Source organism: Labrus bergylta, chromosome 12 (genome assembly GCF_963930695.1).
Source record: "Labrus bergylta chromosome 12, fLabBer1.1, whole genome shotgun sequence".
Classification (NCBI taxonomy): Eukaryota; Metazoa; Chordata; class Actinopteri; order Labriformes; family Labridae; genus Labrus; species Labrus bergylta.
The window spans coordinates 29,352,095-29,370,135 of NC_089206.1; the positions used below are offsets into that span (position 1 = coordinate 29,352,095).

General features: G+C 40.8%; 1 protein-coding gene across 9 annotated transcripts in view; it reads right to left on the minus strand.

The window, feature by feature from the left end:
• prdm16 (PR domain containing 16) overlaps positions 1-18,041 on the minus strand; it is a 169,944-nt gene that overhangs the window by 20,511 nt on the left and 131,392 nt on the right. For 8 of the 9 annotated variants that reach the window (XM_065960958.1, XM_029279738.2, XM_065960959.1 and 5 more), the window contains exon 4: positions 3,677-3,817. In XM_065960958.1, coding sequence (XP_065817030.1) covers positions 3,677-3,817 — 141 coding nt within the window. Of the gene's footprint in view, positions 1-51; positions 1,277-3,676; positions 3,818-18,041 lie in introns of those variants that run through there. The other variant, XM_065960963.1, reaches the window with a different exon arrangement.

Sequence of the window (18,041 nt, forward strand, 5' to 3'; positions counted from 1 at the left end):
TAACGATGCATAAAATGCTGCGAAACTTTCTCTGCACTGCTACGACCTGACCTTTCTTTTCTCCGTGAGACGGAGGAGTTGGGAAAGTTGCGCTGCGCTGCGGAGAGCCTCCAGCTGCAGGAGCACTTCAGTCCCGCTGGAGTTGGCGACACAACCCATAGTAGGAGAACCGACGAGGGAGCGGGGCGCTGGAGCGGGCAGGGCCGGGGAAAGGAGGTCGCGGGGCGGCCAGACGCGCTGCGGACGGTCGGCGATGGTTCCCTGTGGCTGGATGAAACCTGACGTCTTTCTGCTGGGCTACTCTCTAATCTAGTCAGTGAGCGCGTCTTTGATAATGATGAGTCTCTCTCTCTTTCTTTCTGACTCTCTCCCTCCCATTAGTGATTGCCGATTGCCCCTTGGTGCTCTGTCGGTTACCCGTCGGCCACTCCTCCTCGTCTTATCTTCAGCCAAAAGGATTGAGGGATCTGCGGCGCAGACCCCTCCCCGCATCTCCGATCGGAGCCGCCGCTTGATATATCTATTATTGATGTGAAAAATGTCTTGAGCAGCTAAAGAGACTTGCACTCTCACTGTCACTCATTTCTTCACTGCCAAACACGCGGAAAAATAACCTGCATGCAGGCGCATTCGATCATGGGGCATAGTAAAACATTAAATGTATCAAAAGGCAAATCGGGATAATTTTTTTATTTTTTTTATTTTGTTGTCCTTCTCTCAGTCTGGTCCAAATGTAACTGCACTATACCGACGAAGAAAAGCCTATTTTTTGTTCTCGTTTAATTGAGGGGTTAAGTTTAGATGGAGAAAAAAAAAAGGTAATTTTGTAACTTAAACCTTATAAATTTAAATTTCACTTCAGAAAAAAAAAAGAAAATGTCTCGCACATGCATCCACGGTTAATTAAAACGCTATGAATTATTCATAATAGAACATTATTATTGTGTAAATTTCCCCATTGTGGGATAAATAAAGGATTATCTTATCTTATCTTATTTTTCTACAATAATTTTGATTTATATTTGTAGCAGGAATAATAAAAAAGTTCAAGACACGAAAATAAGCACATGATTAAACACAATGCAAAACCTTTCAATATCTCATTTAAACATTTATATAGGCCTGCCTTTCTATTTATTAAGAAAATCACTTCAGTTGCTGAATTCATACTTAGCATTGAACATCTTCTTCATTTACATTTATTACAGTCTAATAAAGAATGACATTCTCAAATCGGATTTTATTTTCAATCAGTTAAATCAATTCATAAATTAAGATGTTTTAATCAGTTGAAATGTTTTGTCTACAGCAGTCTAAATCCCTGTTTTTATGTCTTTGAAATTGTGTGTGTGTGTGTGTGTGTGTGTGTGAGAGAGAGAGGTTTCTGTGTGTGTGTATCCTACAGTAAGGCCTCCACTCTCAGACCTGTCATGACCTTTTCCCTTCGCTGTCCAGTGTTCAGCGGACAGATGCATCATCGATCAATGCCAGCCGTAGGGCCTGCAATAATCCCCCACTGTGGCCTCATGCACAAACACACAAACACTCACACACACAAGTGTCTACGTATTGATGGATCCATCCAGGGGTAGAGGGGCAGATCAAACAGCATGGCAAAGGACTCCGCTCCAAAACACAAAAGATGACAGACTGACAAAGCCTCATCAACTACACACACACACACACACACACACACACCCACACACACACACACCACCCCTTGGCCTCATCGCTTTAGAACCACTGAATGGGCTCTATTACACACTAGTCGTAGTTGATGGAAATCTAGGGGAAATGGAACTATTTAATTGGGCTAAATGTACTCACACAGACACACAAAAAAACACACACGCACACACACAATCATCTGCACACATTCCTGTTGAGCCACAAACTATGGAAAAAAATGTTGTTTTTAGGCCACCATTGGAAGTAACTGGATATTGTGTTTGTATAAAGTTGCAAACAGGATTAAGTGAGAGCAGTTTCTTGAAATTAGTTTGTGTGTGGACAGATTGAGAAAGAGATTATAAAATGTTTTTTTCTTCAGATTCCATACACAAAGCACTACAACATCTTTTTGACAGACACAAACATTCCTCTTGTGTTAGTTCCAAATTATTGCATGACCATAAATATCTAAATTATGCATCATCATGCACACATTTGTTCATCTTACATCATTAATGACAAACAAATAAACAAATCAATTATCCACTTGCTCTTTAAAAGGTTACTGCCTGCATTTGAATTTGCCCTGTTTGCACATATTTCCATAAACTCATGCATTGTGAATGCTGATACAAAAGTAGACGGAGAAAAAAAACGGAATACTCTTTATCAATTATGAATCCTGTACTGAGTGGCTATGTGTGCATGTGTGTTGTGTTTGTAAATAAATGATAGGGTCATACCTGTGAGCCACTATGCCAGGCCAACAAAAGCAAAGCTGTTTGCTGAGTACAAACATCCGCAGAAGCCATCAAAAAACAATTGTGCACGTGGCCTTTTCTGGGCCCGATAATTCTCCACCATTTTCACCAGTGCCCTGATTCTTTCTTTGACATTGTGTGGCAGTGGCAGGGGGCACTGATGTGAAAATCTTAAAAGGATTAGACGGGTTGGTGTTGCCAGCCAATTGGTGCTTGTCAATCTCAGAGGCCCCTGTGTGTTCCCTCTCTTACTTGGCCCGAGCCCCCTTTTTTCTCTATCGGACAGGCTTAATGTCTGCAGCTTAAATGGACACACTAGCCTGTCCCCTCTGTGTGACAGAGTGACAGGTGGCAGATCGAGACATGAGGACAGAGAAAGGAGAGGAAGGAGACAAAGACGACCAGGAACAGGCGGGTAGAGAGGGAGACAGGAATGGGAAAGAGCCATGTAGGCTGGGATTAGGAGACAAATAAGAGCAGAGTGACAGGAATGTGGAAACAGATTCAAGTCATATAGATGCAATTGGCAATGTCATTCCACAGTCATAAATTGTGTCTGTGCATTTCTTTGGATTTTTTATTTCTGCATGTATAATATCTTAATAATATGGTGTAACGCATCAAATATAGTCCAAACAACTTTTTTTATTTTTTTTTGCAGAAACTGGGACAAAAGTCAGCAAAGCATCTACAAAAAAGTAGCATCTGCAGGATCAACAGAAATAGAGAAATATACTTTATTGCAGCAGTAACTTGACACATTGCATGGGTACGGGGTTAGGGCCTAGTTAAGCAGTTGAGGTTTTATGGGCCCTGGCTTGGCATCTTTCCAAAATTTTCCAATGCCTTATAGAGAGAGAGCGAGAGAGAGTGAGAGAGAGAGAGAGAGAGAGAGAGGGGAGAAGATGGACATACAAAGCATAAAAAGGTACAGACTACTGTCTTCTCTGCATTCAGAGAAGAAGACCATGCCTTGCACAAGAGTTCTTACTGGACTCAGGAGTGTCAGGCTATTCTTCAGCCTCTTAACATGGGTCATTTTCTATCAGCACTGGCAACTGGCCCAGACACAAACACACAATGTAGCCATTCCTTGCTCATTACCAGTGCACACGTTTTGCCATCTTGACACTAAACAATGCGCAACCCCTGTGTTCACTCAGGCAACTTGCTGACAAAAGAATGCTGTTTCACTTCTCAACACCCACACAACTGAACCAGGACACCTCGCTCATGTCACTCACCTGGTCCCCTGTGAGGTGACAGGCGGCAAGGTTCTGCTCCTCGAATGTCGGCGCAGAGCGGATGTATTTGAGCCAGCTGTTGCTAGCGACATCCAGGCTTGTGTCCAGCGCAAACTTGATGTTGCCCATGTCGTTGACCACCTGTTGGAGAGATACAATTTAGAAACATGTATAGGGAATTCACAACAAAAACTGGGACTGGCACAATTCTGAAAATGATATTTTCAATGGAGGTTCAGGCATTTTAAGGATGCACAACAGGGTTTAAAAAAAAGACTGTGCCAGGAGTTTGATGTCAACCAACGTCAAGGCAAACAGCAGCAACATGTCAGTGGGTGTTAGAGCCACCTTACCCTGTCAATCCTGACAACAGGACAAGGGAAGAGGAAGAGGAGGAGAAAGGGGGAGGGAGTAGAGAAACTATGGCTTCTTTTACTTGTCTTAAGACTTTCTCTGGCACATATTGATCACCCTTTGTAACCCCTTCGCCCCCCCTGAGACTCCGAGAGCAGGTTTCATGTTACCCGCTTTCCCAGGGAATGAAGGAGGATGGAGGTAGAGGTGAAGGAGGAAGCGGAGGAGGAGGAGAAGAAGAAGAGAAGAGGGCTTATTGTTCAGCAAGAAGTGAGGGAAAAACCAGGAAGGGTAACAATGCTTTAGGTTTTCCCAAAAGAGGACTGCATTTTTCACAGGAATGTAAAAGATTATAAGTCATTAGACAGCAGCTATTGGATGATGATTAAGTATTAATGAAACACATTTGTAAAGAGATCTTTAAGGAAGTCCTCTGGGTCCTCTGTTTGTCTGAATTTATATCTGTAAGATGTCCAAGGTGCAGGGGAATCTGGCAGCCTTTCCACAAAGTTGGGTTCAAGCTCTGATTTCAGTGCAGCTCTGCATGTGATACTGAGCCTGTGTGAATCCTCCGGGGAGAACTAGACTGAGACAGAGCAACTCCTCTAATTACGTCTCCCAATCAGCCCGGTCCGGGTCCAGACCTCTAGCTTGACTCTATGCGCTCATAATCACAGTCGAATGTCTGCTGAAGGAAACCAAGGTGTGATAGAGAAGAACCAAGAAGCCCTCTGACGTTTTTAGATGTGCAAAGTTCATGAACCTCAGTAACTGGCCTGCTTTTCTAAAGTCATGTTTGTGTGTTTTTTCCCCCAGCTCATAAAGTGTGAATGGTCATGTTCTTGTTGTCTGGGTGAGCGCGTGCAGAAGGTGTATTTTGGTGGGTGGGGGTTGCAGGTGCCAAGTTTGGGGAATAAATATGTAATGGGTCTGGTTTGGAGGTGTGGGAAACTGCCGTGCTTGTTCATACAAATACTGCAACCTTTTTTTTAGACCAATGTGTTGCGCATGGTTGAGCTAACAGCGTGTGACCCAACTTTTTAGCCAAGGTGTGATTTTCCCCTTTTCACTATATGCTCCTGTTTTAGAACAACAATGCCTACTGCTTATGTAAATGTTTTGCTGATTTTGAGATATTGAAATACAAATCAGTCTTGGTTTAGGTATTTTCTGTGATTCACACTGAAATACTGTGGTGAAAATAATCAGATAATGTCCACTGGTAGAGCTTATAAATAAAAAAAACTGAAATGTATCAATCCTCACACCCTACATCTACAGCTACTGCCTCTTCTGCTTCCACTTTACAACTTAAAACACCCGGCTTGATCAAGTCCAGGCCTTTATTTTATGTGTGAAAACAGTCACTGAAAGCCAACCAGACATACCCCCGCCTACACACCTACTACTCCACCCAATATCTTTTCTGCAGGCGGTGGAGTCAGAGTGCACTTGTCATGGCCAGGGACCTGCTTCAGGTTTCCTTTATGTTTAATGAACACATTAAGATCCAGATGCAGTCAAGGTGGGAACTTTTCTCTTATTTTAGGGGGAATTACTGTTGGGAGAAAGAACTGTGGGAGACACACTCACATGCATTAATGTAACACATCAGGCGAGGTAGCATTCACACAGATTTCACCCCCCCCCCCTAAACAAAAATAAAAAAATAAAAAAATAAAAAAATAAATAATAAAAAATACAAACACTCATGGGTCTGATCATGGGCTTAATGAACAGCAGACCTATGTGTTGTATGTTTCTGTATGTGCACGTGTGTGTGTGTGTTTTGTTTCTGAGGCACGCTAACACCCTGTCTCCGGGTGGAAGCCTGATTTATAAGGCTTCAAATGAGGTGCAACAGAGAAGGAGAGCCCGAACAAGCCTGCAGCTGATTGTTTGTTTATTTACCTTCCTTTTTCATTCTAACCCTGCCCCCCCCAAATGTCAAAGGGGGAGGGGGACCTGGGTGTAACTCAGCAGCTTTATGTGCAAAAGGGTTTCAACAAAACAAAACAAACAAAGCTGGCTGATTTAATTTTTTCATTTGTTCAGGGATTCAGCTAAAACTTGACTGATTCAAATGATATACGATACTTTTTGTGTACGAAAAACTAGGCAATTTACAGACCATAATGTATCAGATCTAGTGGTCACATGATCACACAGGCTTCAAATAAAAGCCTAACCCTAAACATTCTTATTTGGAATCACACACATCTAGCTGTAAATGACAGTTCCCCTGGGTAACTGGGTAACAATGATCACAATATCTTTTTTTTTATATTATTATTTTTTTTTGATTTTTGTCCAGGTAAAGGGGCCAAAACAATCACTCTTCTGATGTTTGTTCATACTTGTATTTACTTCTATTTCACTGATTTGCTTAAATGGCCATATCAGAGTTTGACGTATAGTTTCCTTTGATTGAACAGCATCATCAAAAAATATCTCTCACACACACACACCACACACACATGTACCAACACATGTATGTGCACTCAGACACAATGAGACTGGAGTGAAAAGAGAAGCGGCTCTGAGTGGACAGGATGCAGGGCAAACTCCACAGGAAGCTCTGATAAGAGCTCGACACTTATATTGCTCCTCATAACACAAAGGGGAACCTTTGACAGCTAGGAACCTTTAATGGATGTCTCGGCATGCCCTCTCCTCCGCCAGTTATATCTGACGGATGTGTGTGGCGTGCAGGGCTGAATTAGTAGACGAAAGTTGCTCGTACGGGTAGATGCTGGTGACAAGGTACATATTATTTTCTGTCCGACGGAGGGCACAAAATAGAAATGGCAGCTCTGAGCAAAGGTGGCGATTGTGATTTTGATGTGAGATGGAGATAGAAGCAGACTTACAGCATGTGTGATATAACTGCTAGGTTATTGTTTGGCTATATGGGGATATTTTTATGAAATGTGATCAAAGTACTCTGTTGCTCTGCCCCGTGTTTCAAAGTGTGAACACACCCTTGTTTGCATGTATTTGTGTACTGAATGTGCCTGTGATAGGCAGGGTCATTGTTTTGAACTCTACAAATGTTGCAACTCTATTCTATAAAACACTGTAGCTGATCTAGAAGTCAGCATTAACATCAGCAGTGAACAGTGATAATTTGACTTTTAAACACCAGGCGCCATCAAGAAAAGTAACAAGGAAAGGCCATCCATATACATCTACTAATGCTTGCTTTTCTCTAAGTGATTATCATAGAAAGAGGCAACATAATTTAGGTGGAATATTCATCTTTTTCTTTTCGGTCCTTTGAAAACAGGAAATAATATATTGAATATAAAGAAAGCTCTCTGACTCTCCCCTGGTTTACACACTTATATTCTGGGGAGACTGTCGACAAGTAAAGAAAATAAGTTGTTTCAAAGAGAAAGTCCGAAGATTGGGACAGATGACAGGTTTCTTTTCAATCTGGAATCTTGCTTTTAATCTGTCTAAATCAAGAATATCTTTTAACCTATACAACACAAGCAGAGAGAGAGGGGAAAAAATGAGAAGAGATTGCATGCACTTCTCCTTGAAGCAGCTAGGGGGCAGCCTGGAATGAAATTTCTTCCAGCAGAAGAGCAGAAGTGCAAATAAAACTTCCCTCATCTTTCTGCAGCTGTACACATGAAATATGTTTAAAAACACAATAAAAACATGGTAGAAAAAGTGAGTATTGCATGCACACATTCACTCTTTGTAGTACCCTGATGAATAAGAGCACCAGTGATGGAAACGGAGCAGTGACAGTGATAGATTGAGTGGCCGTGAAGTGGGCTGCAGAGCTGGTTGTTAGAGGTGTTGCAAATTAAGGTGCAGGACGACTAACAAGAAATAAAGAAGTGTGTGTGAGAGTGTGTATCCTTTCTGGAGAAGGATCTGTTTCTAGTTGGGAGGCCCCTTAACACACACACACACACACACACTCAGACTAATAAAGAGGCTGACAGAGTACAGATCCCCACAGCCTCCGATGTGTTTGTGCAGATTTACATTTGTGTGTGTGCCTGTGTGTGATTGATGGAGGCCTGCAGAGATGACCCTACCCTACCACATCACTCAACGGTCTAAATTATTGTGTGTTAGAATGTGTGTGTGTGTGTGTGTGTGTGTGTGTGTGGGTGGACGTGAGAGGTGGACAAGTACACAAGGGGTCCTGTCAATGAACCTTCTCTTGGAGCAGAAAGAAAATTAAGAGAATAAAAGAGGGATCCAGAGACATCAAGAGAAAGAGATTAACATTTGATGTATCAAGGAAGAAAAAATATAGGCCAATAAGAAGGAGAAAAATGAATCTGTTGTTCACAAAAATGTCAAGCAAAATTAATTTTATAAAAAAAAAATATGTGTGAAAAAATATAAATGTAGGTTGGATTTTTAGAAAATGTTCATTGTTTTTTCTCAATAAGTTGGTAAGGAAATTATATCAATGGCATGATTACATAGCAGATGAAAGTTTTTGACTTTGAATATGTGCTCAGAAGTTTAAAAAAATCTTTGTTGATGCCAAAAAAACCAAACATTTAACACATTCAACTTTATGCAATCAGAGGCCTTTTAATTATTTTACTACAAAATGCAACCCTTTCTCATTTAGTCTATTGATGCAAAATACAAAAAAGTACACCACACACGGATCATGTACGACGTCATAAAGAAAAAAATGATGGAGCGTGACCGAACACATCAGGAAAGATCCAGGTGAGTTGATTTTTATATTTGTAAGGCTCTAGTTTCTTCAGTTTATTCAAAATCTTATTTCCATTCAAGTTTAATATTTTTCATCCAGTGTAATTTGCATTCTCAGCACTGCTCTGATGGTGAAGTTGACACTGTTTGGGATCAATGACTAATTTATTTCCCCAGGAGATTAATAAAGTATTTCTGATTCTGATTTTATTACTTAATTTTGCCTTCTAGGCCGGAGGTTTGAACAGGTATAAGACCTAGCAGAATTAACTGGACAATGTCATGTATGAGCCTTTCTTTGAACTGTGCATTTTCTTTTTTTTTTCTCCTTCCTCCTGACTTTTACATGTCAACTACACACAAAAAATAATAACTGCAAATAATGGTGCAAAGTGTCAGGCGAAGTAGAAGCATGGAATTTGGTTGTGCAGATAAATTGGCATAACATTTTTTATGGAAAAGTGTGCAAATGAGATATTTCCTTTAAAAGTAAGAAGACATATTAACTGCAGCTGAACAAAGTAAAAGTGTGTCATCAGGAGGAGCCATACTGGTTGTGTAGATTGAGCCTTTAAAAATAGAAAGTGTGTGTGTTTACACATACATACTCACATACACACATGTGTAAGGGCAATTACTGATGCTGGTTATAGTACACCTGTGTAGCTATGTCTGGCAGCCTAATGACAGCTAAAGAGGAAACAGGCTGTAAATACACATACACACACACGCACGCACACACACACACACACACACACACACACACACACACACACACACACACACACACACACACACGTAAGGGCCTTCGTGTTGAATATCACATATTTATTGTCTGTCAAATTCACAAGAGAACACTGCAGTTAAAAAAAAAGGTGTGTGTATTTGTTGTATTCCTTGCAGTAGGTTTGCAAGGTGTTTAATTGTGTGTCAGGTTGGAGTGTGTGTTAGCATTGTGTCAGTGTATGCATGGTGTGTGTGAAGGTGAGTGAAGGCATGTTTAATGTGACCCATTTTATCTGGGCTGGGCAGCCATCGACATAATTAAAAACCAGGCGGGCAGGCCAGGGAGGGCCTGGGGCCTTGTAAAAGCCATCTGGGTTGTAGTGTGTGTGTGTGTGTGTGTGTGTGTGTGTGTGTGTGTGTGTGTGTGTGTGTGTGTGTGTGTGTGTGTGTGTGTGTGTGTGTAATGTGTGTAATGTGTGTATGTACCTGCATTGTGAGTTTCAGAATTTAGCCAGGCTCATTAATGACCTAACTTGCTTCTCTTAAATCAGGGTCTCCACAGTCACCGTCACAAAGCTATCATTTGTGGTGAGTGCACATGTGCCGCATTGAAAACAGCATGTGAAAAATGTCAATCTCCCACACTCACAACCTCATTGTGACATCAAATCTAATTTTGAAACCACATCGATTGTCCTTATATCAGAAAAACTTAATCAAACATTTTATGATTCTGATATTTTTCAGTTATGTTGATTTACACAGACAACTGACAGAAGAAATATCAAAAACGTTTTTTTCCAACTTTAGCATAATACTTTTTGATCATTTAAAAACCAGACCACCAGATCATCTAAAAGCTTAAATTAGCTCCTGCATAGCTTCTGCTTTGAAAATCTTAAAATAACTATTGGCAAATGTGTGTGCTTGTGTATTGAATTGAAAACAGGACAGAAGCTCTTCATGTGTGTATCAAGTGATAACATATGTGCAGCCACGCTCTGGTATTTTTAGCATCACGCCACCATGTCCACCTCCGCACCCCTGCAGCTCTTCTCAATAAGCAGGTTGCCATGTGCTGGGTTGCCAGGTAAGAGTAACTTTAAACAGGAAGTGTGTGTGCTTTAAAAGAGAAGTAGCGAGTTTTCAGGCTGGACCTCATTAATTAAATGGCTTTGTGTTATTTACAGCCCCTTGTTAAAAAGGGTTGGATGAGTGTGTGTAGCAGGGTATGTGTGTGTGTGTGTGTGTGTGCTTGTGTGAGTAAATGTGTATGCCATCTTATATGTGCTGTGTTTCCATGCAGGTGTATGTGCTTACATGAACTACTTTTTACCTTTCTACATGTGTGTTTTTATGTACCTGTGATGTGTTCAATGTGCATGTGTGTCTCGGGGTTACCATCATGCCATGTCTGTTTTACTGTTGGACAGCCTTTTACAGGCCGGCCTTTATGATATGTATTTAGGGCAATTAGTGAGCAGATATATTGGCTCATTACAGTGAAGCAGGTGCAGTGTAAACGGGGAAATAGATGAATGGTTCATGACCGTCACACACTCTGTCTATAGTGTTTAAAAAACTAGACTTATGTATGTGACAAACAGGAGCACACACACACTTCACTCAATGGGAGCCATGGGAGTGATGGAAAACGTTCTCATTCAGGCCCTTTGTAGAAGAAGTCACAGCATCAAAGGAGAAAATGTATAATGGTTTAAAGTGAGCTTAAATAATTGTAAAAAGATAATAGGTAAAGGTAAAGGTATAACCTGAGTAAAGGCAGAGTGAGATAGTAAGGAATGTGTTTATTGGCTCAAAAGAACACAATGAGCAAAGTGTTTTTTATTTTATATGAGAATTTATGTTTGATGTTTCTGCTAAGCTTGTCTAGAAAATGGTCTGCACACAGACAAACAGATAAACAACTTACAAATGCAAACTTATACAACATTTTTTTATTTTTTGTTAGTGTGAAACAAATACAAAAAGTCTATAAATATATATTTCTTTTGACTCGTTTAGTGCTATATGTGGTTTGAGAAAGAAATTGCATGTGCATGTGTTTGCACATGTTTGTTTCTTGCAGTTGACAATATTTATACTTTGAATTCCTTAGAAAAGATGAACCAAAGCGCTCTACACAAAAGAAAACAACAAAAAGGAGGTCAAATATGGATCTCCAAATCTGCATATCAGCACTGACAGATTTCTCCTTTGTGTGTTCAAGTAGCTGGGATGTAAAATTAAATTCCCTGAGCTCAAGCAAAGCAACTAAATCAATCAAGCTTGATGCATCCATGCCAAGAAAAATGACAAATAATAAGTCGAAGGAAGTGTGCATTCAACACCAACACAACTTGACCTCCACTCTATCCACTGACATCGGAAGAGAGACACAAAATTGGACAATTCCTGGAACTGTGCAAACATGAATAAGGAAGCGGTGGTCAGCACAAATTTCTGGAACATGTAACACCATAAATTATTTATTAACACCCGAATAAAGGAATACTTCCTACAACAACATTTGCTTTTGTGATCCAGCAGTGACTGATGAAAGGAGAGGGAGCAGAGAAAATGGGACATAGAGACACAGTGACTTAAAGTATTCATTTACGGCCCTATTTTTTGTGATAAAAACCAGACAACAGGAGTTTCCAAATATGAAATGAAAGAGATTTTTCCCCCCCTCTACGTGCATACACTGCTCAGTATCAAATCAAAGCTAGTCTTAACATTTTAACTCATCTATTACCTCATTCCATGAATCTCAAGAAAAGAGACTGACACTAAACAGAACTGTCAACAAATCCAGCCTATAAGTACGTTTCTGGTGAAATGTCATTTGGTCCCTGCTCTGTAAAAAGTTGTGGCATCCTACAAAATCAATGATTTGACAGAACAGTGGAGAGTTTATACAGGATGAAAAATTAACTGAGAGGCACAAACAGTTTGTTGTAGTCTTCTCTTTTCTAGTGACACCATCACCTTCACTCCATCTTAGTTAATGCAGCCGATTTGAATGTGAGAAGTGGAATCACCAAATACGCCACCCCCCGGAAAGACTTACCTGAGCATCAGACATGTATGAATATCAGTGGTACCTGATTTCTACAGACCGATCTTTACGGAAAGACTTTTTCGAGGATGTGGAATAAAATAATGAAGTAAATAATGAAGCCAACACTTTTTGTATTACGCTTAACATATGATCAAGAATTTAACAAAATCAAGGGTATTTTTTATTCTCTCCTCTTTCTGTAAAAGTGGAATGTAAAGACTATCTATCCAACTTTTGTCCATACTGTCCTGAGGTTGTAATGAGCAGCGATCTGCCCACAAGGATTAGCTGCAGCCACAGAGGCATACATGATGCTGTGAGACGTGTTACTCTCCTTGGACAGGATTAGAAGAATATCTGGCTATTCTCATCTCTACCAAAGGATAATTTCATGTGTGTGTTCTCACCAATGCTCTGTGTGTGGCTGCTGAACACAAGTCTGCCTATCGGAGTGGGTCTCAGTCCAACACTAACCTAAGAGACTGTCTACACACATGCAGGGCACACCAGCGGCTGAGACTAGCCAGACCAGGAGGGCCAATAAAGCTGACTCTCTGAGTGTTGGGCCTGCTGGCGAGAACAAGAGGAAAAGACCTATTTCACTGTTGTGTAAACCATTGTTTCATTTCCACACTTCTCTCTCTCCCTCTCTCTGCTCTGATATTTCACAGGGTTTTTGGCCCCTGTTCAAGTGTGAACACAATACAGCTATTGAGATCATGGCTCGCACCTCCTGCCCTGAGCCGGGCTTTAGCTCTCTCGGCTTCCACCTCATGCTTAGACCGCCTAAACTGCTTCTTCTTTTTTTTTCTCATTCTTCTTTTTTGTTTTAACCCAAGATGCAGTGCAGTCAGAGTCACAGCACCACTATGTCCATCCCCCATCATGTCATCTTAAGCGTCAGCCCTATCTCAGGCTCTGATGGGCCCCAGTGTGCAGGTAATGGATCCTGCTTGACCACCTCCACTCAGAGGCCCATATATCCAACTTTTAATTAAGGAAGATCAACCCCTCTCCTGAGAGAGGCAACCTCTATGACAGGCCTGTGGTAGCAGTGTGTGAGTCTATCATGTGTGCGTGTGTTTCAAAAGAGCCCCGCAGCCATCTGGTTTGTGTTAGACACAATATTAAGTGTGTGTCAGTGGCCCAGGCCTGGCTGATGCCTATCAATCTGCCCTTTAATGTATGACAGGATATATGGAGGGATGGATGGATATGGGCCCCCCTCAGTGAAGCTAATGGCTAAACGGGCGCATTAAGGTGATTGAGACCCATGGTGGAGATGGGGCCCATTGTGGAGCTGCATGAGGAGGCTTGAGGGCCCTTTTTTTAATCTCCTATGGCTGTGAAGCTGGATAAACTGCAGGATGGATGAGTAGAAGACTATAGAAGAAGGAAAGGAAAGGAAAGGAAAGGAAAGGAAAAGAAAGGAAAGAAAAGAAAGAAAAGGAAAGGAAAGAAAAGGAAAAAACAAGAATGGAAAGGAAAAGACAGGAAACGACAAGAAAGGAGACTAATAGTGATGGATGGATGGACTGAAAATAAAGCCTTGAACAATTTTATTTGCCTTTTTGAGTTCAACAATTCAAATCAACTCTGGGTGTTGGTTGACTATTTTAAACAATTTATCCAACACAATTATTAGCTCATAAAAAGGAAAATAAAAGTAATTTAGCAGTATGTTCAGGATATTTCTTCACTTTAATCATTCACTATATCATGATTAAACATGTATCATTAATCAATATAATAGGCTGCTCAAAAAGCAATTAGCAATCATACATGACAATGAACCAACACTCTGTGAGCTCATAATACGGAGGAAAGAAATACGGGTAAGACGAAGCTAGCAAGCAAGGAGACACACAAAGAGATAAATGAGGAGGAGGAGCAGCTGTTGACACAAGCCTTCTCCTCTCTGTCAGATAAGAGATAACAGGGCTGCCAGTGTTTAGACGCACCATTAGTGGTGTCATCAATCACACACACATAAAGTCACACACACACATACACGCGCACACACACACACACACACACACACACACACACACACACACACACACACACACACACACACACACACACACACACACACACACACAGTGAGTGGATGGAGGGGGATTACTGAGAGGTGAAACAAAATATTGCTCTATTACTGCTTCAACCATGTCAGACTACATCCTTTCCTTTACAGCTCATCACACACATACACACAGAGACAAAAACCTCACTGAGGCTCCACTGAATCCAGCACTAGACTTAATGCTTGCAGAATAACAGGAGACTATTTATACCATAGCATCAATGATTATATGCAGAAATTAATTATTAAGTTAGAACTATAAATGCCTTGTGTCTTACAATGCCAGACAGTTGTACAGTGGGGTCAGAAAAGGACATATAAAGGATACATATCCAACTTTAATTGCCACCTGGAAACTTCTCATTAAAGCTCAAACGGCCCTTGGCATCAAAGTCGCCATTAAAGTCACACTAGAAAATAACAATGACTTTCAAACTATCCTTTGACTAATAATGATGTCACCACAAGTTACTTGTGGCTTTGCAGAGAACAAAAAACAACTTTTTGGAGTGATCCTGGGCTCCCAATGCACCCATTAAAAGCTAAGGCATAATTTGGCCATTCACTAACAACTCTTGGAGAATGCACCCCTCAAGGAACACAATCAGGCATAATTGGCCAATCAGCATTGGGAACAAACAAAACGATATACCTCACACAGTGAGCCTGTTGGAAGCGGTCATTAGACAAGACCTCAACCACAAAAAAAAGAGAGAGAAAAGACGTAAAGGGCATGAAGCACAGTTATTCTCTTGGGAATATCACTTGATGTTTGAAGATGGCTGTTCCAACATACGATCAGTCAATGTACCTTACTTGCAATGGTTCCTACTACCCCACATATGTTTTTCTTTTAAAGGTCCAATCATTATTTTTCCTGATGACAGAAAAAAAGCTTTGTTTTTGCTGATGTATGCAGATTTGAAAAAGCACAGCAACTTAACACAAGACCTTGTGTTAACATGTGTAATCAAGATCCTTGTAATAAACTTGAAAGTGTCTAAGGATCTATCTTGTTCTGATTTTACCTTTAAGATTACTGATGATGCCTTTAAATGTTTTCTTGAATATATCTGATGTATAGGGAGATGATTTACAGCTGGCACTTTAATGAGAGTCAGATAAAACACTGTCTATATTAGGTTAAAAACTTTTATTTTACTAAATGTAATGTTTTTTTTATTGTTTTATGTTTGGCTGATGCCTGAATGGCGCTATCTCTTTAAAACATTTTACATAATCATAAATGTTAGATTTTTTAATATAATAGATAATCTAAAAAAGAAGATGCATGAAACTGGTGTCAGGGAAGAAGGCTGATCCATGAAGCTGTTTGACTATAATCAGTAACACTGAGGACACCCAGGGTGCAACATTTCATCGCTCAGCACTTTGACATCATTATCTATTACTTACTATCGACCAGGTCAGCCATAAGGAGTCAATACAAGCGTAGCAGACTTAATTTGATAGACTATGTAAAGTCAGGATGAATGGATAAATGCACATTAAATGTAAATAATTGTCCTTTGGCCTGTATAACTGTAATCACCTACCTCTTTGTGTTTATTTTTGTAATAATTCAGTACTCGAAGGCATCATTAATACACATTTACATGCATTTACAACCACAATAGAAATGGCCATAATGTAATCTATTCATGTTAACAACTTCTTTATGTGTTTGTACGTATGTATGAGTGTGTTTACGTACAGAATATCTCTCTTAATGTGGGCTTGAGCTTGTTAGTTTTTCTAATTACTCCAAACAACACAATGGATCTTCTTAGCCTGAGGGGCGTACTAACTATGACCTCCCCGTGTGCTGGGTCTTAGTGGTCCTGGGGCGTATTTTAGGAGGTAAACATGTTGACTGTACCTATACCCCATCATACTACCATCCATTTACTACCCCATACGTCCAATTAACGAGGCACTAGCTAATTTGGGGCTGGTGCATATATGTAAATGAAAGGCAAACAAAAGGAGAGGGTGATGGATGACAAGAAAAGGGGGCTGGTGAAGGGTCCACGTGGGACACTTAGGACTTCGACACTAATTAAAAAGCCGGAGCAACGAGGTAACTCATTAGCTGCAACCTGCTTCCGAGCCACCCAGCACACTGAGTACTAATGCTACGATAGTTATCAGAGAAAGAAGGTAAAGCAACATAGAGAAAGCGAGAAAAAAACAACAACAAAATGATAGACGTGGGCATTGTGCTCAACTAAGGTGTCCATATGGACATTTAAGCTCAGCCAAATTAGCTTGGTTGCATTAGCCCTCCTGTGCCATTACCCATTAGTTTAGTGCAGGGGGTAGCAGGTTGAAGAAAGGTTACCATAAGCATTGCAATTAGGGTTATAATAGGATAAACAACAACCTGGCTGATGGAGGGAATGAAGCAGAACACAGAGCAGGGAATGATTGCAGAGGCCAAGTGTGGGGAGGTGGGGGCCTTTAACTATATTGATCCGTGGCACTGTAGTGGAGGGAGTTAAAAGTGGCACCCACTGAGCCTGCATGGCTTCTTTACTCAGAGGAGACAATGCCAGCAGTGATGCAAAGAAAACACAGGCAGAAAAAGATGTATTTTTCTCTGGTGACTTTGTAAAATGAAGCTATCTCCTAGTATTTACTTCATTGTTTAACAACTAATCTCAAGAAATAACATTTTCTCAGAGGAGGACCAGGAGATGGAGGAGAGAAAAACTACAAGAGGCAGAAACAAGTGCTGTAGGATCAATGGTGCAAAAAATTGTTTTTATCGAATGCTGTGTGGCTCACATTTCCTGCAGACACAGATAAGAGAATAGGAGTGAGCAGACCCTTCTGTGTGTGTATGTGTGTGTGTGTGTGTGTGTGTGTGTGTGTGTGTGTGTGTGTGTGCTTGCGTGCGTGCGTGCATGTATGTGTGTATGTGTGAGAGAGAGAAAGTGAGGGACGTGAAAATAAATGAGATTATTGATGTTACATGTCAAATATAATTGCTAAGATTTGAGCAAAGAGGAGAAGAGGAAAGGCTGATGGGCTCGCTGATCCGTAAAAAAGCTTCATTTAGGAGAAAGGCCAACAAGTCATAGAATTTTGATTGTGACCTCCTGTGTGTACATATGTGTTTGTGTGTGGTACTCTGAGGGAATGAGGTCCCTTAGCTTCGACAAACGAAGTTGTTGACTTTTAAATTTGAGTTCTACAGATCCCCCCTCCCAACACACATACCCAAAACAAATGCACGCACACACGCACACACACACACACACACACACACACACACCCCCACACACACATATCTGGCCTGTATGTCATTACCCCAGACCAAGGTGTCAGAGTCAGTCTGTCAGATGTAATATTTTTTGATGTTTCCAGTACGGTCCAGTTTTTTTTAGCTCTCCAGACAGGCTTTCTGGAAAGACCCAGCACAATCCTCTACGGCCCTA